At 48.4% G+C, this 22,189-nt stretch overlaps 1 protein-coding gene and 1 pseudogene across 3 annotated transcripts; both read left to right on the top strand.

The window, feature by feature from the left end:
- Positions 1 to 2,988: 2,988 nt before the first annotated feature.
- LOC120616498 (bromodomain-containing protein 7-like) lies at positions 2,989 to 4,912 on the top strand (annotated as a pseudogene).
- A 9,106-nt stretch (positions 4,913 to 14,018) lies between these two features.
- On the top strand, positions 14,019 to 22,080 carry MYADM (myeloid associated differentiation marker). 3 transcript variants are annotated; one of them, XM_039879895.1, is made up of 3 exons: positions 14,019 to 14,081; positions 17,172 to 17,237; positions 19,117 to 22,080. In XM_039879895.1, the coding sequence occupies exon 3, from the start codon at positions 19,119 to 19,121 to the stop codon at positions 20,088 to 20,090; it is 972 nt and encodes a 323-aa protein (XP_039735829.1). In that variant the 5' UTR covers positions 14,019 to 14,081; positions 17,172 to 17,237; positions 19,117 to 19,118; the 3' UTR covers positions 20,091 to 22,080. The 3 variants fall into 3 exon arrangements, with proteins under 3 accessions (XP_039735829.1, XP_039735828.1, XP_039735830.1); XM_039879894.1 differs by lacking the exon at positions 14,019 to 14,081 and adding an exon at positions 15,266 to 15,394; XM_039879896.1 differs by lacking the exon at positions 14,019 to 14,081 and adding an exon at positions 16,854 to 17,073.
- The last annotated feature ends 109 nt before the right edge of the window (positions 22,081 to 22,189 follow it).

The raw sequence follows: 22,189 nt of genomic DNA, 5'->3' as shown, positions 1-22,189 counted from the left end.
TGATTTGTATTATTTCTTTTGTCCCATTGTTTTGATCCTCTTCTTTAGCTATTTCCGTTATGGTATTAGAACCAGCCAAACACACTCCCAGCTCCCTATAGCTGAACTTGCTGTGCTCTGAGGCATACAGGCCCCAGGTCTGTCACCACTAGAAAGGCCCCTTCTGATCCTGTGGCCTGACATTGCACTAAGTCACTCCTGCTCCGGGCACTGCTTGATTTTTCTTCATTGCATTTGACATCATGCGATGTGTCCCTGACCACCTGTGGTTCATTACCAGATAGGGACTTGGTTTTCTTTCATGGCTTTAGCTGCAATGCCCAAACAGGGCACAGTGCAGAGTGTAATATTTGCTGAAGGAAAGACTCTCCCCAGTCAGCTGGCTCACCTCTGTGTCCCCTGCCACCACCCACCAAAGGCCACTAGCATCTTCCCAAGGACTCCCATCTGCTCTGACCTCCTGACTTGACTTCCTGTCTTTCTTCTCATCACTTGGCTATCTTTTCTCCACCCAGCAAGATTCTTTTAAACACAGAAATCAGATGATGTCATTTCCATTTTTAAAAGCCTCTAATTGCTTCCCTTTCCACTCTGAACAAAAGCCAGAGTCTTTATAGTATCCTCAAACGCCTTCCATGACCCAGCTAACCTCAGCTGCTCCATTTCCTACCTCCCGGCCCGTCATCTCTTCCACCCACCACGTTAGCCTTTCCACACACTTAGATTGCTTCCCTTTAATGTAGGGCCTCTGTGCTAACTCTTCCCCATGAGTGACATGTCCAGACTTTCTTAGGGCAGGGGTCCCCAACACCCAGGCTGCAGACTGGTATCAGTCCATGTCCTGTTAAGAACCAGATCACACAGCAGGAAGTGAGTGGCAGACGAGCCAGGGAAGCTTCATCTGTGTTTGCAGCTGCTCCCCAGCACCACCGCCTCAGCTCCACCTCAGATCATCAGGTATTAGATTCTCATTGGAGCACCGGTTCCTGGTGCCAGAAAGGTTGGAGACTGCTGGCTTAGGGTCTTTAGCTGGATGGTTCCTCTTTATCCTTCAGTTCTCACCTCAGACATTACATCTCAGATTGGCCCTTCCCTGCCAGGACCCTCATATATCCTTACAAGTAGTGCATCTTTTCTATTTGAAAACATCTTATTTGTGTCTTTGTCTATGTATTATCTTTCTCTCTCCCTAGAAGGTGGCCCTGGAGAGACTGTATCTCTCCATGTCTGTCTTGTCTGCTGTCATACCCCCTCTGCCTGAGACCATCATACAGAGTCAATAAGTAATTGCTGAAGGAAAGATTTATAGAATCATTATTGTCTTTATCAGGATCTAGGATAAAAGCATTTTCCCCACCACAGTACCCCAGAGTGACATCTCAGTGCTAAAGATTCCTCATGGGGCCCAGATTCACAGATAAAACTTTGCCACTTTCCTTCCAGAAACACCCTGCCCCAGACTCGTGTCTAAGAATATACAGAGAGAGACAAAGAGAGAGACAGAGAGAGAGAGAGAATCATGAGGGATGGGATCCCCAGGCCAGCTCAACTCTCACTGTCCAGGCCTAAGTTTATCTGGGAAACCAGACATGGTTCTGGAAACCATCTAGGACCCTTGTTCTAGGAGAGGAACTGGATGTGACGCCAGTACTGAAGCAGTTCCCAATCTGCTAGGGTAGGCACAGCCTAACTTCCAGGAGCTACGTCCCAGTGATAGGTGCTGGGACTGAGCCCAAGCCTGGAGAATATGGGTTCAAATTCTGACCTTCCTCCGAGCTGCCGTTTGGAGGCGTGTCAACAACTGCTGTTCATTCATCACTGTTTTTGTAGCGGAGACAGTGTCTTCCCTGCAGAGACAAGCTCCCTCAAGTCTCCTTCTAGATGCCAGCTGAGAGGCGTCCGCCTTTATTCGCCATCATAAGGCTCCCTGCTAGCCCGATGAAGTGAGGTATCCAGCTTTCGACTCAGTAACAATTTACGTAGTAAGTTGCAACGTATAATACTTTCATACAAAGGACAAAATGGTGGACATATAAGAAAAAGATTACAAACTGTTTCAAAATTCCAGTTATAAGATAAATAAGCCCTGCGGATGTGATATACAGCATGGCGACTATAGTTAACAATACTGCTTGTATATTTTAAAGTCACTAAGAGAGTAGATCTGAGAAGTTCTCATCCCAAGAAAAAAAAATTGTGACTATGTTTGGTGACAGATATTAAGTAGACTTATTATGGTGATCATTTTACAGTATATACAAATATCAAATCATCGTGTTGTACATCTGAAAATAATATAACGCTATATGTCACTTCTATCTCAATTAAAAAGAAGAGAGAAAGATGGCAACAACATAGATGGACCTTGAGGGCATTATGCTAAGTGAAATAACTCAGACCGAGAAATAAACCCTCTCAGATCTCACACGTGGAATCTAAAACAGCTGAATTTGTAAAACTGGAGTAAAAATGGTGATGTTTTTGGTAGGGAATGTGTGGGAAATAGGAGGTAAGGTTTAAGGGTACAAACTTGCAACTAGTAGATAAATAAGTCCTGGAGAGCTAATGCAACATGTAGTGATTATGGTCAGCAATACTGTATTATAAACTTCAAAATTCCTGACAGGGGATCTTCACTGTTATCACCACACACAAAAATAATAACTATATGATAAGATAGAGGTGTTAGCCAATGCTAAAGTACAACCATTTCGCAATATATAAATATATCAAATCAATACTTTATATACCTTAAACTTACACAACATTATATATCAATTGTGTCTCAAAAAATATTTTAAGTCTAGCTGGCAGACCTGCCACTGCCTTTGGGGCTCTGGCCAGGTCTCACGCGGTCCTCTCATGGTGGTGGGGAGGGTCTCCCGCACCCACGTGTCACAGCTTGCTCCCGCCCTCCACTTGGCTGGGACAGAAGCAGCACCGCATGGCCTAGGCCTGGTGCGGGGGTTGGGCACCAGGCCAGCTGACATGGGCAAGATGCACAAGAAGCATAAGTATGAGAAGTTTGTAGAGAAGCCTTTGAGGCTGGTCCTCAAAGTGGAAGGGAACGAAGTCACCAAGCTCTCCACCGGCAGCTCTGAGCTCAACTCAGGCCTCTTCGAAGACAAAAACGATCATGGCAAACACAAGTACACAAAGCAGACAAAGAGAAAGAAAGGCGAGAAGCAGTTTCCAGGGGAAGAAAATGGAAGAAAACGGAATCGAGTGAAAAAAATTTTAAAAAGTGAGATCAGGATCGTGTGGAGAGTGAGGCAGAAAAAGACTTCCTATGTCAGGCCCCTGTAACCTTAGACTTGCTTCCTGAGAAGCCTCTCGCAAGCTCTTTAGCCAAACAAAAAGTAAAACAGACACCCCTTCAAGAAGCTTTGAATCAATTGCAGAGACAGTTACAGAGAAAAGACCCAAGTGCTTTCTTTCCATTTCCTGTGACTGATTTTATTGCTCCCGGCTACTCCGTGATCATTAAACACCCAGTGGATTTCAGTGCCATAAAAGAAAATATCAAGAACAATGACCGCCAGTCCATAGAAGAACTAAAGGATAACTTCAAACTTATGTGCACTAATGCTATGATTTACAGCAAACCAGAAAGCGTTTATTATAAAGCTGCAAAGAAGCTATTGCGCTCAGGAGTGAAAATTCTTAGCCAGGGGAGAATTCAGAGCCTCAGGCAGAGCATAGACTTCATGGCAGACTTGCAAAAAAGTCGAAAGCAGAAAGAGCAGACGCCTCGCAGAGCCGGGAAGACAGAGTCTGCTGGCCCACAGAAAGGTAAGATTCTGGCGGTACTGAAGCACAGGCCTTCAAGAGGCCCCAATAAGGACGACAAAAAGAAAGACAAAGATATGCTTGAAAATAAACTTAAGAGCAATAATCTAGAAAGAGAGCAGGAGCAGATCGGTTGGATCGTTAAGGAATCTGGAGGGAAGCTGACCGGGCGGCTTGTTAATAGTCAGTGTGAATTGGAAAGAAGAAAACCGGATGGAACAACAATGCTGGGACTTCTCCATCCTGTGGGTCTCATTGTAGGAGGACCTGGCTACTGCCCTGTGAGACAGGGGAGGACAACGGGAAGGCTTCAGTCTGCAGTGAGTACTCTGCAGGGGTTCAAAGAAGATAAAAGGAACAAAGTAACTCCAGTGTTATACTTGAATTATGGGGCCCTACAGTTCTTATGCATCACATTACAATTCCACATTTGCAAATATCAGCAAGGACGATTCTGATTTAATCTAGTCAACTATGGAGAAGACTTATCTTCAGAGCGATTTCAGCATCTATGAGTTTTTAGCCACCTGCCAAGATTATCCATATGTTATGGCAGACAGTTTGCCGGATGTTTTAATAAAAGGAAGGCATTCTCAAACCCTGCAAGAGTTGGAGACGTCATCGCCTGAAAATGAAGGCCAGACTAGCACACTTGACACAGCAAGAGAAATAGAGATTATAGAAATAGAACCAGCAGTGCAGTTAGACTCCAGTAATCGGAGCAGGCTCACAGCCCTGGAAACAGTAGCAAACTTTGGTGCTCCAGTTGAAGTTTTTGACTCTGAAGAAGCCGAAGTATTCCAGAGGAAACTCGATGAGACCACCAAATTGCTCAGGAAGCTCCAGGAGGCCCAGAACGAGCGGCCGAGCACCAGACCTTCACCCAACACGATCTGCCTGTTATGGCCCTCAAGATGCATCTTGCTGAACAATTGACCAATAATCTTAAAGAACTTGCCCAGCAAGTAACTCCAGGAGCTACTGTAAGCATGTATGGAGTTTGAAAGCAATAGGGATTTCCATCCCCTTCCTCATCGTAGAAAACAACTTGGTAGATTTAACAGAAGATTTCGAAGTACCTCAAAAGACTGATGTTGCTGAGTGTGGAACTAATGGGATTTGAAGCTATCTGGTATTTAATTATATATTGAGTATATGTTTTTTTCATGCTTAACTTGGAAATGCTTTTCAGAAGATATTAAATATTTGTAAACTGTGTTTTTAATTAAACTTTGGAATAATTACTTTTACTGTTCCAGAAACTGGACTTCTGTTAGGTAATAAAGCTGAACCAGGGACTATAAAAAAAATATTTTAAGTCTAATGAGTCCCCCACGCATCCCAGTTTTCGAGCTTTTCAGCCTCATCCCCTTAGCGTGCTCTTGTATTTTTTTCCAGAAATTCACTGCATACAAGAGAATGTGTATAATGGTTAACAAGTGACAAGATATCACAATTTTAAGGCACTATTCATCCTACTTAATATATATAACTGTTAAATGGGTGACACATTTATGGGGTTAAGAAATCTAAATAAAATTCAAAAGGTACACTTCAAAAGGTCTCATCCCCACTGCTATACCTAAGTACTTAGTCTTCCTTACGTGCCATTACTTTGATGGGTTTCTTATGCATCCTGCTGGTGTTTGTGTAAAACCCAAAAAATGGGAAAATATTTTCCCATTTTTTTAAAGCTTTCCTCACACAAATGATGGCGCAGTCCTAATCTGTTCTGCTTCTTCTCTCTTATCTTACGAGACAATAGACCCTGGAGATTGCCCCACGTTCCCCCCATACCTTTGTAAGTAGTTAAACTCCTCCAATTACCCATTTGAGTGTGTTGTGTCCTGACTCAAAATCTGCCTTACACTTAGAAAAGCACTCAAGCATGCAAGGGCGGTATGGACCACGTACACCTGGAGGCCAGGCCCACACAGGCATGTTCACTCAGCAGTGATGAGGCCTCGAGAGGGATCTGTGCACGGATTTGGACAGCAGAAGTTATTTACAACTCACAGTTACCACCACCCCCATTCTTGTCCATCTTGATGCCCTCTGAATCCCTCCAGACACCCGATACCACTCTAGGAGACTGTGGGAGTTCTCTACTCTTCCTCATATTGGCAGACACTCAATCCCCAGTGTTCACCTCGCTTCTACAGCACCCGTGGGAAAGTCCTACTCGGTGAACACACCCTAGAGACAAAGCAGGTATTTTTCTCTTTTTATTGCTCCCCGTTGTCTTTTCAATAAGTTCTCTGTGCCTAACTGATCTCCTAGCCCTTATCAAAAGTAACTTTTGACGAACATGTCTTAGTCCGTTCAGGCTGCTTGAACAAAAATACCACAGACTCGATGGTGGCTCGTAAACAACAGGAATTTGTTTCTCACAGTTATGGAGCCTAGGAAGTCAGAGACAAAGGTTCCTGGGGGTTCTGTATCTAACAAGAATCTGATTCCTGGGTCATAGATGGCTGTCTTTTCCTCAAGTCCTCACATAGCAGAAGGGGACAGGGAGCTCTCTGGGGTCTTTTTCATAAGGACACCAACCTCATCCCTAGGAGTTCCACCTCATGACCTAATCACCTCCCAAAGGCCCCACCTCCTACCATCATCACCTTGGGGATTAGTTTCAACATACAAATTTTGGGGAGGATGCAAACATTTAGTCTACAGCAACAGAAGCTCTCACCTTAAGATGGCTTAACTCACCACTTTTCATTTGTACCTGATGCTTCTGTGTCTTGTTTAAGAAATCTGTTGCCATTAAATGTGATTAACCCATCTTACCTCAATAAATTTAATTTTTAAAAAAGCAACTGGAAATTTATTTAAATACAAAAAGAAATTGTTGCCAATCTCTATATTCCAAAGATGTTTTCCAATGCCTTTTCTTGAATATGTATTGTTTTATCTTTCATGCTTAGACCTGGGAACCATCTGGAAATTTATTTGGGGTTCAGTGTGGGGTAGGGGTCACTGACTCAGCATAACTAAAAAAAAGTCCATTCTTTCTTCACTGCAGTGTGGTCGGTGTGCATTTGCTCATAAGTCAAGCGGTTCTCTGCTTGTGTATGTTTCTGAAGTCTGTATTCTGCTTCATCCATGTCTCTGTGTTTGTCACAATACCCCATTGTTGGCCTAATTTCAGTTCCTCTGTCACTGTGGGTTCACCCGCAGGAGCCTTCCTGTTCTTTGGTGAACACACCCATGCGTCTCTCCCTCAGGGAATTTGTGCTTTTGGAATGTCGCTCCTTCCTTCCACTCTTTGGGTGGTGGTTTCTCCTCATTCCTTGCCTCTCAGCTCCAAGGTCACCCTCTCAAAAGGCCGTTCTCTGAACACTCAGTCTAGATCGGGCCCCCAAGAGCCTCCACATCCCTTTATTTTCTTACTGTATACTTGGCTACCCAAAAACAATGCGTGTGTGTGTGTGTGTGTGTGTGTGTGTGTGTGTGTGTGTGTGTGTGTGTGTGTGTGTGTCTGCTTATACTGCCTCTCCCTGGAACGTGTGCACACAGCAGTCATGACCTCGTGTGTCCTGTTCGCTTGCCATGTTCCCTGTGCTCGGTTCAGTGAGTGGCACTCACTTTGAAAAAATGAGAGAGAAATGTGTCCCTCTTCCATATCCAGGACAAATGTGTTTTTTCCTTACGGTTACTTGAGGGAGACCTCACATGGGTGCGCTCCCCGCAAGCCACCTCGAGTTGTTTTTGTGTGTTTTTACAGACTTAGAGAGACCACAAGAGACAAAAGCCTCCGTTCAGCCCTAGAGTCCCTGAAATGAAATGTATTTATGTGCTTGATCTTAGCCAAAAGGCCGAGAAAAGATGAGGTGTATATATGGAAACCTCCAGTATTCTAGACCCCGTGCTAGGTCCCAGAGGGCAAGAAGTTAACCCGGTTAGGTGACCTCTTGGATCTGTGACAGGGAGCTGTGACATTTGCCTAGGAATGGCTTCCCCTGGTTTCTCCTAGAAGCTCAGTAGAAAAAGGCATCTGTACTCATTTGTCATCATACGGCTTCCTGCCTGGCGGATTATAAATAGCTCCTTAAAATGCATGCATAGTTATGTGTTTGTCTTGGTAATATATTTACTATGGTAGAAAATACCAAAATATATATATTTACTATGGTAGAAAATACCAAAAATAAAAAATAAAAAGGTAGGGGATGAATAGCGAAAAATAAGTCTCTCACCCATACCAGTTTTCCAGTAGCCCAGTTAGTTCTCCTTTTGCTCTGGTCTGAACCAATTTCTTTTGTACCTTTCCAGAACTTTCCAATGCATATTTTATATAATATTACTATATATTATATATTGTATAATAATCAGCATGTACTGATGTGGAGACATTGTTCTAAGTATTTCAGATGCATTGAGTCATATAATCTATATATAGATATAATTTAAACAAGTACTATGTGAATGTGTTTAAAAATTTAAATTTATACATATAAATGAGAACATTTCATTTCCACACCTGTAGCCTCATTTTTTGTCCCCCTCTTAGAGGTCACCACTTTTACGAACTTCTTGTGTATCCTTGCAGTGTTTATACAAAATAATAATAATAACAACAACAATAATAGTAGTACTAATAGTAGTATAGGAACGCATTTTATTTTTATATTTTCTCACACAAAAGGTTACATCCTCATATACTATTTGGCATCTTGCCTTTTTCACTTAAGATGGTATTCTGGAAAACACTCCATTTAGGTAACTAGACCTTCCTAATTATTACTTTTTTTAGATATGCACGGTGTTGCATTGTCTGAAGGCACCATAGCTTATTTCTCCAGTCCTCCATAGATGGAGACTTAATGTATCTCTAATCTGATAAGCACCTTTAGCAGGAGAGCTTTGCAAATCAAATAAGTTTCCTTCCTCATTCCTCAAGAAAGGCAGCCTCTTTCTTCAAAACAGGAGACTTCAGTCTGTTTTGTAAGGAAGATGAAAGTCACCATCTGTTAATGCAATCTGCATCATGGGGAATAGGAAGATGGTCTCACAAGCATGAAACCTCCCTTCGGGCTGCAGGGGGGGAGATTCAAGGGTCTCCTGCACTAGGGTGACGAAGGCTTCTACCTGTTGTGTTTTCAGTTTCCAAAGGACAGACATGGCTTCTGGATCTAAGAAGCAGAGGGGGGATTTAATGAAAGGGTTCTGAGTACATCACAGGAGGTATGGGAAGGCTGGAGAATCAGGCTTGGGAACTTGGCAGGAAGCAAAGATGAGACAGCTCAGAGAACGTCCCTGAAGTTCTGTGTGACCATAGCTGAGCTGGGAGGTTGTCGCTACCCCCAGCTCCACTGGACACTCCTTCCGCTGAACACCTGACCAATGACACCTTCGCCCTTGCTGCTACACTCTTAATTTCCTTACATCCTTGTCTCTGTCCTGCTGAATTCAAAGTCTCAGCATGAAGCATTCAATCTCCTGTCAACCCCATACCCTCCAAAAATGCAAACACACTTCCTAATCTCTGTAATAAATGAGACACCGGCTTTCACCAGTGTGCGTACAGTGGAGAATTGCTCCCCAAAATAAGTTGGGGGTTTAGATACTGGGAAGCCCCCAGAACACTAGGCATTTTCTATAGTGTTTAAATATGCTTAAGTCCTGCAGAGAACATTCTGAGAAGTGGGGGTTTTAGATATCCTGACACCAGAAAGCAGGGCAGAGCAGGAGCCCTGGAGAGCCATGACGTCCAACAACTTTTAGGAACCAAAACTTCCCATTTATTCAGTGTTTGTTTGTTTTTTAATGAATAGATATTAAATTTTGTCGAATTCTCTTTTAGCATATATGGGCTGATCATGTGATTTCTTTCTACTTGGCTCTGTTAATACAATAAATCTCATTAATAGTTTTCAAATATTAGCCATACTTGCTTGTCCAAAATAAACCCCACTTGGTTATAATGTATTATTATTATTATTATTTAAATCCTGCTGGAATCTCTGTGCTGGTACAGGCTGTACATTCGGAAAAACTCAGTTCCATTCTGAGCAGAAGGAGCTAACACACTTTAAGGCTGTGCTATCCAATGTGATGGCCACAGGCAGCACTTGAAATGTGGCTTAGTGGGACCAAGAACCAATTTTGTTTATGCTTAACTAATTTAAATCTAAAAGTTGATACTTGTTCAGCTTTATATTTTTCTTCAAAATTGGTCAAGCTATTCTTTTTTTTTTTTTTTTAAACTGTTGTGGCAAAAGCTACATAACAGAAAATTTACCACTTTCACCATTTTTGAGTGTACAACTTAGTGGTGTTCAAAGTACAGTCACATTGCTGTGCTACCATCATACTAAACATTTCCAGAACCTTTCATCATCTCCGATATAAACGCTGTCCCCATTAAACATTAACTCCCCACCTCCCTCCCTTAGCCCCTGGTGATCATTATTCTGTTTTCTGTCTCTATGAATTTGACTACTCTAGATAGTCTGTGTACATGGAATCATATAATATTTGCCTTTTTGTGCCTGGCTGATTTTACTTAGCGTGATGTTTTCAAGGTTCATTCACGTTGTAGCATGTATCAGAATTTCATTCCTTTAAGACACATTTTGTGGAAATTTATTGCTTATTATTGATCACAGCAATAAATGGCTAATACAGAGATGTACAGAAGTTGATGAATTTGAGAGATGATATAGTAGGTAAAAGTGACAAGACCTGTGTTGGGCTAGATATGGGAGATGCTGATGATGACTCTTAGAATTCTAGCTTGTGCAACTGGATGGAGAGGGGTGAAATTTACTGGTGCTATAAGGTACTCTGCAAAGGAGCAGGATTTGGAGGGGAAATCATCTGTTAATTTTGAGTGTACTGAGTTTGGACCTTTGTGATGTCCAAGTGGAGGCTCCATGAGCACCTGGATATATGTGTGAAGCTCAGAGGCAAGATCTGTGTTGTGATATGTTCCTGAGTCTAGCAGAAGTTACCAGGAGTTTTTCCCAATTTCTTTCCTCTATAATAGAAGTTTTATATGGGTGTTATGTTTCCCCTAACTGAAGACTATATTTCCGTCTCCATTACAACTATATGTGGCCATGTAACTAAGTTCTGGATGATGGGATATGCATGGAATGTGTGCAATTTCAGAATCACGCACTTAGAAAATAAGAAGCATGCCAACCCCTTCCCCTTCTCCTCTTCCCACTGGCTGCAACGGCAGCATAGTATATAATCTGGTTCATACGTTAGATCTCAAATGGAAACCCTTGTTGAAGATGACAGCAAAAATGAGAATGACTCTTTGAGACCATGGAGGTATCATATTAACCTTGGGTTGCTAACTCTTGGACTGCTACAAGAGAGAAAAATGAACTATTATCTTGTCTGGGTCTACACTGTCCGATACAGTTACAAGAACTAGAAGAGGCAAGGAAGCCATTCTTCCCTAGAGCCTTTGTGGGGAGTGAGGTCTGCTGACACCTTGATTTCAGACTTTTGGCCTTCAGGACTCTGAGAGAATACATTTCTGTCATTTTAAGCCACCAGAATGTGATGATTTGTTATGGCATCACTAGGACAATAATACAGGTGGATAGCAGGACTGTTACACCTTTCTCTAGTATTACATTAATTCTCCAACTCTGTCCCACACCTTATTCTTCAGGATACTTGATCTTTCAATACTCCATAGATTCTGATCAGCTGTGTTGAGGACACCATGCTGATAATACCTAAAAAGCAGGAAGGAGCTGATAGACACACTATGTCTTATCAAGACACCCACATGCCAGAACATGTGAGATAAATCCTTGAAAACTGGGGAGCCAGTCACCTCAAGGAAGTTACTGAGAATCCAATAGTCTGAGAACAGTAAGAATATCCCACATGACCAGATGAAGTTACATCTTGAACCCTCTGCCACTAACAGATGACATAAAAATCTCCATTAGAGCAGGCATTCCTTAGCCTGCTTTGTTCTCACTTAGAAGCCCATCATAAATATTTGTTGATGAATGAATGAAACTTCCCAATGGACCAGGATATGGAAAGATCTGTGCGATATTATGATATAAGATATATTCACATTGTCTCCAGTTTCTGGCACAGAGCTCCTAAAACACTTGTCATTTACTGAGGACTAGGGGGTGTCTAGTTATAAGCCTCTTTCAACCACATCTGAGATTATGCTAATGAGATGACTCTTGTGGGCCTCTAGGTAGCTTCTGGATAAGGTTGGGGATGGGAGGAGGCTGGTTGCCTGAGGAACCATCTGTAATAGTAGGGTTAGAACTTTCAGCCCCACCTCCGACCTCCTGAGATTGAGCTGAATCACTGGTGGCCAATGATTTTAATCAATCATGCCTATGTAATTGAATCATCACAGAAACCCCAAATGATGGGGTTCAGAGAGTTTGAAGGTTGGTAAATGCATGAAGGTTCCAGAAGGGTGGCTGCAAACCCCCCACTCCCCAACTCCTTGCCCTGTGCATCTCTTCTGTATGACCGTTCCTGAGTTGTGTCCTTTATAATAAATCAGTAATACCAAGAAAAGTGACTTCCAGCTTCTGTGAGCCATTCTAGCAAGTTATTGAACCCAAAAGGGGGGTCACGGTCAGAAGCATGGGAGGACTGGGCCTAACAATTGGTGTCTGAAGTGCGGGTGGTTTCATGGGACTGAGCCCTTAGCTTGTGGGGTCTAGTGCTAAGTCCTGGTCATTAGTGTAACCAGATTCAGAATTAAATTGAATCCCTGGGCACTCACTTGGTGTCTGGAGAGTAGGAGAATTGGTTGTGGCATAACAAACAAACAACAACAAACGAAACCCCACACATATTTGGTGTCAGGAGTAAAAAACCATTCATTTGTATCCCAGATGAGTTTTTTCCCCAAAACTTCCATTACAGAGAATGCTATTAAGTCATCTGGTAGATCAGATGACCGCTCTGAGGCTATCAGTCAGCATATTTCCTCAAATGCCCCACTGCTTGCTTGATGGTCTTGTGAACAAAATCATTCAGCCAGGCTTAGCCAGCCATGTCACTGATGAAGGTCCACGTTGCTGGCAGCAGCAAGAGGTGCCGAGTCCCACTTGTGGGGTGATTTCTTCATAGGGTGAATAGGCCAAATACGCGGTCACCGGAGGATTACATGGGACCCATGTCATCATGGACTGGGCAGTGAGTTTTTCTCCCTGGAATGATTACTACCTCTGGGCTATTATTTGCTTTTCTAGCCTTTCACACTCCTGCCAACAGTAGCATCTGTGTCTGTACTCAATGGCCCTATTCACCATCACGTTAACCCACACAATATTGCTTCTGATCGAGGAACTCAGTTTGTTAGGAAGTCACTGGGTGGGTTCATGTACCCCATCACCCCAAAGCAGATAGTCTCACAGAATAGAGGCACATCTTGTCTGAGACTGGGTTACAGTGCCAGACTGCACTCAACACTGTTTGGGATGGGATGTTGTCCTCCAGGATGGGTAAATACTCTGAACTGGTGGCACATGCATGCTGCCAGATTACACAGACCTGGGAACCCTGAGGTATGACTTCTCAAGGTCACACCCCATGACTTAACTCTTTACATGTCTGCTTTCTGGGCCTCTGTCCTCAACTCTGCAGTTGTGAAATTTTAGTGCCTCAAGCGGGGAAGCTTCCACCAGCAAACACAAGATAGGAAGTTGTATGAGTGGAAGCCACCCATGGACTATTTGGGGTATCCCAGGAGTGCCACTACCAGGTCAGGCAAAGAGGGTGACTGATTTGGGCAGGAAGGGCGGGGGGAGAGATACTGCTATGCTGGGGGCCAAGGAGCTGTGTGAATAGAACCTGGGGACCTCCCTGGAGAACCTGTAACTAATGCCACGTCCTGGCTCCTATCTGTCCTGATCCGGGGTTCATGGAGACCCCCTCACTACGCAGGGCACAGAATTATGGGCAAGGTCTGTGCCTATCTCCTTTGCAGGAGCACAAAACTGGTAATACAGGCTCCACATCCCTCCCACCCCTCTGCTACCCCCCACTTCGGCAGAGCTCATAGCGTCCAGGTCCCCGCGAGCCCCTCTCACCCCCGTAGGCCACGCAGCCGGGTGTACAGAGCTCCGAGACCCTTTCGGACCCCTCCCTTCGCCACTCGTGCAGTTTCCACCCCTGTGCTCCGCCTCAAAGCTTCCTCCATCGACTGCCTGGAAGGCACCCAGCGGCAGCAGCGAGGTCAGCCCCGGTTAGCTCAGCGTCGCCGAGCATCCTCAGCCGCTACCAGGCCCCGCCCCGCGGCAGCCGCAAGCAAGGCCACGCCAAGGACGACTGCAGAGCTGGTGAGTATGTACCACCGGCAGGGAGGGATCCAGGCGGCCGGGTCCCCGTCCTGCCGGATCCGGCAGCGAGACCTTCAGCTCTCTCAGGTTTCTCGGCTCTCAATCGGTGCCAGGGCCCCAGGGCTGCCCCTAGAAAAGGACCCCGCAGCCCCTCTCTGCTCTGGGACCAAGCACACCGGCCCCTGGGGCCTTTCCCCTCCTGCGGGAACCGGGAATCTGGCGCCCCCCGCCCCGTCCTCATTAAGCTTCTGAGCCCCTTCCTCTTTCAGGAGCCGGGAATGCAAGCCAGAAATCTCTCTCCCTTCCAGACCCAAGAGGCTCCGCTTGCAACCACATCTTTTCCGAACACCCAGGGGTCTGAGCTGTTTGCTCGTTTGAGACAAGAATCTGGGTCCCCAGCCTGGGCGTTATGTGGAACCCAGGAGTCTGTGCCCCCAACTCTTACAGCCCTAAATCCCAGGAATTTCCCCCACCCCACCAACTGGCATCTGGGACCCAGAACTCCGGCCTACCAGTCCTTGCACCGTGAGTCCCAATGTAAATGATGATCAGGGGACCCATTTTGCTCCTCCCTCAGATCCTTAAGTACAGGAATCCAACCGCTGGCCTTTGGGGGACCCAGGAGTCGGGGACCTCAAGTCAGAAGTCTCCAGAAGCCTAGAAATCGGTACCTCTTTCCTTTTTCGTGGGTGCAAGGAGACAGAGATCCTAGCCCACAGACCCCATTACAGTGAGGCTCGGTTTCCACCCAACCCGCTGCGACCCAGATGTCCAAGTTTTCATCCATTGTAAAAGGCGGGGTTGGAGCAGACGGAGAGGGAGGAAGCAGGGAGGGAGGAGGAAGAAGTGAGCGAGGTGGGATGTGGGCTGAGGGTCTCAGTCTTAAACAAATGCTAAACAAGAGGGTTGCCGTGGCAACGGCCTTCTAGAGCCTCCCTTGGAGACACCACTGGGGCAGAGTCCAAGAGGGCAGCCCCCAGGAGCCCCCACTCTGCCAGCTGTTGTGTCTTCCTGTTTTGTCACCATGGCGACGATGACCTCAGCCTTCCCCTCCCCACCTCCGGCGGAGCTGGAGAGCCGAGGTGCATTTATCATCCGGAGGGGCGAGGTCTTTGTGTTGGCTCCGCCCAGGGCCGGGCTAGGATAGCCCTGGCCCCAGGGAGTCCTGGTCTCCGCTGGAGCTCAGCGCTCCCGCCCCGCCCCCGGCCCCGCCCGCGCTTCCTCCCCAGTTTGCTATCCCCACCCAGTTAGCAGACCCTTCCAGTCCTCAGCTGTCGCCTCTGCTTCAGCTGCAACCGCCACAGGCCCGTGAGGTGAGGCTGCGGTGACTCCCGCGGGTGTCAGGATTCTTGGGAAGGAGGAATGGGCTGGGATTCAGACTGTCTGAGTCCCTAGAAAGCCTGGGGCTGGGCCAGGACTCGGGTTCTGGAGAAGAGGGGCTGGAGCCCTGGACTCTCTTACACGTCCTACCTCTGACGGAGGAGGGGGCCCGGGGCTCTGGACTGCTAGGTCTGATGGAGGAGCGGGCTGAGGCCCGGGACACCCGGGTCTGAGGCGGGGTATTGAGGGGGCTGGGGATCGTGACACCTGGGTCTAGCGGGAGGCTGGGGGTCGGACACCTGGGTCTGAGCGGTGGGGAGGTTGGGGGCCTGGACTGCTGCGTCCGAGGACGCAGACGAATGGGGTGTCCAAGGATCCTGGGTTGAAGGGGGCTGGAATCTGGTAAGAGGAGATCCCCAGGAGGGTAGGTCCTTAGAGTTGAGAGTCCCGAGTTTGGGAGAGTGGCTGTGCTTCAGAAGTACTGACCTCCCATCCTGGGGACAGAATCCGAATTTGGGCTGTGAAGGCCGGGGGCTGAGATCGAGCACCCGCGCTGCGGAAGCGCGGGCAGAGGTGGGGAGCCGGCCGAGAGAGAATAAGGCTGAGGCCAGCGTCCCTGGGTATCTAGAACACAGGCCAGGGTTCTGGGGTGCAATCCTGAGTCTGTAGAAGGGTGGATGTGGTGCTCCGCGTGGAGGTGAAGAGAAGGAAGGGGTGCAGGCGGGGGAACCCTGAGCTGTGCGGAGAAGCCCAAGGGGTGTTCCTCTTCCTCCTCGAGTGTCCCTCCGCGCATTCCTGAGCTCTGGCTCAGGCGACCCTGAGGGTGGCCCCTGCGCTAACCCGTCTTCCACGCGACACTTCAGAAGTCCTGGCCCATCCTCTTCCTCCTGGGCGGTCCCGACTTTCTTCTAACGGGTCTGGGAGAGGCGGGGTTGGGGAGGCACCTTCCAGGTGGCCCCAGAGATCTGCCTTCCAGGAGATGGTGGGAGGTGTGGCAACTCATCTTTGTTCTGGATTCCAACGCAGAGCAGTGTTAGGCCTCAAGGTGGGCAGGGGTCTCCACGAGGCCAACCCAGGGGTCCGGGTTCTCCGTAACTCCTCTCTTTGAGACCTTCTTGGGGGAACCAGGCACCCAGCCCGTCCTCACAGGGACCCGAAATTCATGTTGAACGACACAGAAATTTGGGTTCCAGGCCTTACCTCCTAAAACCTGGAATCCAAGCTCCCTGCTCCTTCCACTCAGTCCCACCTCACTTCCCCGTGTGACCGACTGAGCAGGGCAGGCCAGTTTTTGAGGCCGGCGCGGGGCGGAGGTCTGGGCGCCGCCTCCCGGTCCCTGCCACATTCCAGATGGCTGGGCTGACTCGAAGTCCTTATAAGGCCGAGAGATGCGGCCCTCGCCCGGCCGCCCGCCCCCGCTGCCTCCGCCCCCGGCGCTCCCGCCGGCGGCCGGGCGACTGCCGGGCCGGGTCAGGGTTTCTTACACACGCCCACGCCTGCCCGCAGGGCGTGCGCTTTCGCCGCGCGGGCTCCGTGTCCCTTCTCCGCGGTTTGGGAACGGAGAGGGGCGAGGCTGCCCCTGGATCACCCTCGGGCTCTGCCCCGGCTGAGAGGCGCGCCCGGGCTGCGGAGTCTCTCAGCGGGTTCCGGGCGAGTCCCTCACCGCGCGCCGGCGAGTAGCCTGGGTCCCGGGAGGGCGGAGCCGAGGCTGAGCTGGACTTGGACGCTGACGTTCTCCCTCCCTCTTGTGCTCTGACTCACCTCTTCCAGGTGTCTGACTTCATCCGCCTCCGCTGCCCGATCTTTCTCCGTTGGAGTCCTCAGCCAAGACCGCTGGTGAGTGGACTGGGGGCCCGGACTACGGGATCTGGGAGAGAAAGCGGCTGGGGCGGGCGTGGCGGAGGGGGGGGAGCGGTTAAATATTTTGGGTCTTGGGTCTAAGAGAGGACTGGGCTGGATTCCCGACTCCTAGATCCTGAGAGAAGTATTTAGGAGCTTGGGTTACAAGGAGAGGGCCCCAGACACCTTTGTGCCTGAGAAGTGTGTCCTGGAGCTGGGCTCCTGTGTCTTCGGGGAGCTGCTGTGCAAGGGAGGGCCCCGGGGCGAAAGCGCACGCCCTGCGGGCAGGCGTGGACGTGTGTAAGAAACCCTGCCCTGTTCTAAAGGCACTTGACACTAGAAGGAGGAAGTTTTATTTCCCTGAGGCTGAAAGAAGCCTTCTGAGCTTCTTAGGGGTGGCAGCTGATACCTGAAACATTTTAGGGCCTGAAGGCAGATCTGGTCCCCAAGAGGCTGGGTACTGGTTTCCTGGGGGTCTTTAGGATGGAAGTAAAAGCTGTAGGTTCTGAAGAATGCAGTTTATTTCTGGCGTGCTCAGGGCCGAGGGCCCAGAGTCCTGAGGTCTGAAGCTGTATGAGCAAAACAGGAGGCCTAGAGATTTCAGTGGAAGGGGCTGGGGCTCTGGACAGCTGAGAATCTGGGAACTGTTTCCCTGGAATTGGGGAACAGGCTGGCTGTGTTCCTGAGGGGTTTGGACTCTGTGGGGGAGGGGACAGGCAGGAGGAAGCATGACTTCCTTTGGGTTGAAGTTCTCCAGATCCAAATTCCCAGGTGGGAGCCAGATCTCCAGCTGGGGGTGTGGGAAGAAGGGTTGCTGCCCAGAGGTCAGCCGGGTCCCAGGGTCCGGTTGGAAGCACTGATCAGTGCTTGCATATGGAGTCTGGACTCTTGAACCTTTGGAGGCTGGAGCTATCTAGGCCCCTTTGTTATGGAAAAAAATCCCAAAAACTCCAAAAATCAGACCAGCGAAAATCCAAGCAGTAACCCAGAGAGAACAAGAATTCAGTTTTATTATGCTGGCAGTCCCAGAAGAGCTAGTGCTCTGAAAATCTGGGCCCTGAGCTTAGGGACAATTTCACTTTTATACCCATGTTGTTACAGTTGGCATGGGTTCATTTACAGATCCCTGAAATTGCTATGGGCTATGGGCAATTACAGATCATAGGATTTTCTATCTAATAAGTACTAAAGTAATATATCTTTCCTAACAAGCAGTAAAGCAATACATCTTTAGGGGAGGATGAGTTCTCAGTTGACCCTGAGATCTCTGGCCTTGCAACAAGCATGTTTACAGAAGCAGAAAAAAGCTGATTAGAAATGTTGGCCAATTAAGAGAGAAATTCCTCTTCACTTTAGGTGGAGGAAGTTGGCTGGGGTGCAGACCTGGGGTACTCAAAAGGAGGAAGTTGAGAGGGAGATGGGGTTGTTAAGAGCTCCTAGAAGACAGGGCCTCTTTCTGACAGTGGGGGAGGCTGGGGAGGGGATGAGTTAGAGCCCAGTCTGGAATGGCAGGGTTGCCGATTCCCTGGGGGAAGGAGGGCAGCCTGGAGTGGGAAGAAAGCTCTGTGATTTTATAGGAGCTGGGTTGGAGAGAGAAAAGGAATGTCCTGACAAGGAGAGAGATAGGGGCCTAGACTCCTGGGTTTTAATTTGGGGGATAGAGGACCCAAGGCCGGAGGGTAGGAGGGACTATGACCTGGGTGACTGACTCATCTTTATAGGCCTGGGACTGTCCAGTTTGAAAACTGAAAGGCCTGCATCCAGGGATACCCCACAAGCTGGAGTCCAGGTTACTTTGTCCCCTGGGAAGGCAAGGGCTTGGGACCTGGATTCTCATGGTTGGAACTGTCTTAGGACACCTTGTCTCTCCCTGCAGCCATGCCAGTGACGGTGACCCGCACAACCATCACGACCACCACCACGTCGTCATCTTCAGGCCTGGGATCCCCGACCATCCTGGGATCCCCTCGGGCACTGACCCAGCCTTTGGGCCTCCTCCGCCTGCTACAGCTGCTTTCTACCTGCGTGGCCTTCTCGCTGGTAGCCAGCGTGGGCGCATGGGTAGGATTCATGGGTAACTGGTGCATGTTCGCCTGGTGCTTCTGCTTCGCCGTGACCCTCATCATCATCATCGTAGAGTTAGCTGGGCTCCAGCAGCGCTTCCCGCTCTCCTGGCGCAACTTCCCCATCACCTACGCCTGCTACGCCGCCCTCTTCTGCCTCTCGGCCTCTGTCATCTACCCTACAACCTACGTCCAGTTTATGGCTCATGGCCGCTCAAGGGACCACGCCATCGCTGCCATCGCCTTCTCCTGCATCGCGTGTGTGGCTTATGCCACTGAGGTGGCCTGGACCCGGGCCCGGCCCGGTGAGATCACCGGCTACATGGCCACAGTGCCAGGCCTGCTCAAAGTGGTTGAGACCTTCGTGGCCTGCGTCATCTTTGCCTTCATCAGCGACTCCTACCTGTACAAGCACAAGCCAGCTCTGGAGTGGTGTGTGGCTGTCTACGCCATCTGCTTCATCCTAGCAGCCGTGGCCATTTTGCTGAACTTGGGCGACTGCACCAACATGCTTCCCATCCCCTTCCCCAGCTTCCTGTCTGGGCTGGCCCTGCTCTCCGTGCTCTTCTACATCTCCGCCATGATCCTCTGGCCTCTGTACCAGTTCGATGAGAAGTACGGTGGCCAACCCCAGAGGTGGAGGGATGCAAACTGCCGTAACAGGCACATTGACTCTGTGTGCCCCTGGGACTGCCGCCTGGCTGTGGCCATCTTGACAGCCATCAACCTGCTAGCTTATGTGGCCGACCTGGTGTACTCAGCTCGTCTGGTTTTTGTCAGGGTCTGAGGTGCTGACCAGGAGCTCCTGATTCCTTTTTCTTTCTGGAAGTTTCTTTACTGAGTTCTGATTGCCTTCCTGCCTCCTCTCTCATCTCCGTCCTGTTCTGCTCACTCTTTCCTCTCACGCCTGCTCTCTCTTCTGTTGCTCTGTCTCCTTGTCCTGTTGGTTTGGTTGCCCACATCCTGTTTTGTCTCCATGTTTCCCCCTTTCTCTTTTGATGCTCTTCTTTTCTACTGGGTCTGTTGTCTGGGTCTTTCCTAGCCATCCTGTTTGTTTTCTCATCTGTCTGTTTCCTGATCACCTCTTCCCATTTTCCTTCTTCTGATTTCCTTAGGATCCCTGAGACTTCTCTGCTCTCCCTCCTCAACCACCATCACACCAAAGGTGCTGAGCTCCACACCCCACACCCCTCTATGCAGCTGTTCAGACCCTGGGCCTCCTGACTGGGCCTCATTGCCAAAGCATGCCTGCCCACCCTGGCTGTGCCTTAGTAGGTGTGTGTGTCTGTGTGTGCGGTGGGGAGGGGGGGGAGGCGGGTAGCTAGGGATTGGACCCCCTTTCTCTCAGTGGAGGGGGCTGTACAGTGTACCTCCTCTTGAAGTTAAAAAAAAATTCCCTGGAGATCAGTCATTTCCAGGGGGCACAGACCTCGGGTCTCTAGGCCCCTGCTGGCACTCAGCCTCATCTGAGAGGTTGGCTCCTGAATTTCGGCTTACTAAAAACCCACTGCCTAGAGGCCACTGTAAAGGCAGCAAAGGGTAGTGGATGCCTCCCACCCCAACTCTCTGGGATATCAGAGGAGCTGGCAAAGAACCAGAAGGGGCAGTGATATGGCCCTCTAGCTTCAGGGTTTAAACTAGCAGGTACTGCCTTTGCAGGGAGCAGAAAATGGCTGCTGCTGGCCTTAAAGGGAATGTTAGGTTGGGGTTTTTTTCTTTTTTTCCAGGGCAAACATTATTAGGTGGTCCTATTCTTAAAAGGGAGGTTTCTTTTCAAATTTTTTAAATTTGTGGGTGGATTGGGTAGGTACATAGAGGAATTGCATTGCTTGAGTGTGGGATAACACACATGCATGTTTCTGTGTGCTAGTTGCTTCCTCCTGCTGCTTCCTGCTTCTCTGGGACTCACATGCATAACATGATATATATATAAATGTATAAATATATTATTTTTTTTAATTCCCTGGAGCTTCTGATTCCCATCAGCCCCCGCTGTCAATCATAGACTGAAGCCTTGTCCCTTCTCCACTCCCACACCCATATTTTTTTTTAACCTTATATAAAGATAAAAGGAAGACCTGTGCTTTATTATTGGGGAGGGCTCCAGGAAAGAAGGCAAGGCCCAGATTCCTGGGTCTAGTGGGAGAAGGGGACTGAGGCCAAGCCAAGTTTGACCTCATCAGAAAATACTAGCTGAGTCTGGCTGGATCTTCTAAACAACTCTCAAACCAGGAGAGCTGGTGAAGATGAAATGAACAAGATTTCTCCCTCCTTAGAGTCTCATGAGCATGTCAGAAACATAGTGTCCCAATATGAGTGCAGCATCTTTCCTCCAAAATCAATTCTTCCAGGTTCCGCATCTCAGTAAAAGCCTCTTGGGGCTGAGAGCCCAGGCACTTGTTCTTACCAGCTCCTCTCCTGTCAGTCACTCATCAAACACTGTCTTTTCTTCCTCCTAAAGGCTATATCTGTCCCCTTCTCCAGGTTCCTAACCTAGCTTGGGTTTCACGCTTTCACCTGAGCTGTTGCCCCAGCCTCCTTGGATCACCCTACCTCCAGCCTAGAGGGTGCTTCCAACATCCAGGTCTGATCCTGCCGTCCCCTACTCACAACCTTCCATATCCCATCCCACCTGGCCTATAGGTAATACCAAAGCCCTTCAGTGGGCATTCAAAGCCTTTAGCATCCAACCCTGCCTATATTCCCACTCTCAGTTCTAAGCTCCCTGTCAAATCTGGTCAATAGGAGAGCAAATGAATTGGTAAAGATCAAATGAATTACTCGTGCAATGAGTGTCTGTCCCACAGAAGGTCATCTTGCCAGTTTCTCCAGCCTGAGAATCATAAATATGTAAATCCCGGGAAATTCCAGGATCATACCACCCAT

The sequence above is a fragment of the Pteropus medius genome, unplaced genomic scaffold (assembly GCF_902729225.1).
Source record: "Pteropus medius unplaced genomic scaffold, Ma_sr-lr_union100, whole genome shotgun sequence".
Lineage (NCBI taxonomy): Eukaryota > Metazoa > Chordata > Mammalia > Chiroptera > Pteropodidae > Pteropus > Pteropus medius.
The sequence above is the reverse complement of the archived record's forward strand: the minus strand, read 5'-3'. Positions and strand labels throughout refer to the sequence as shown.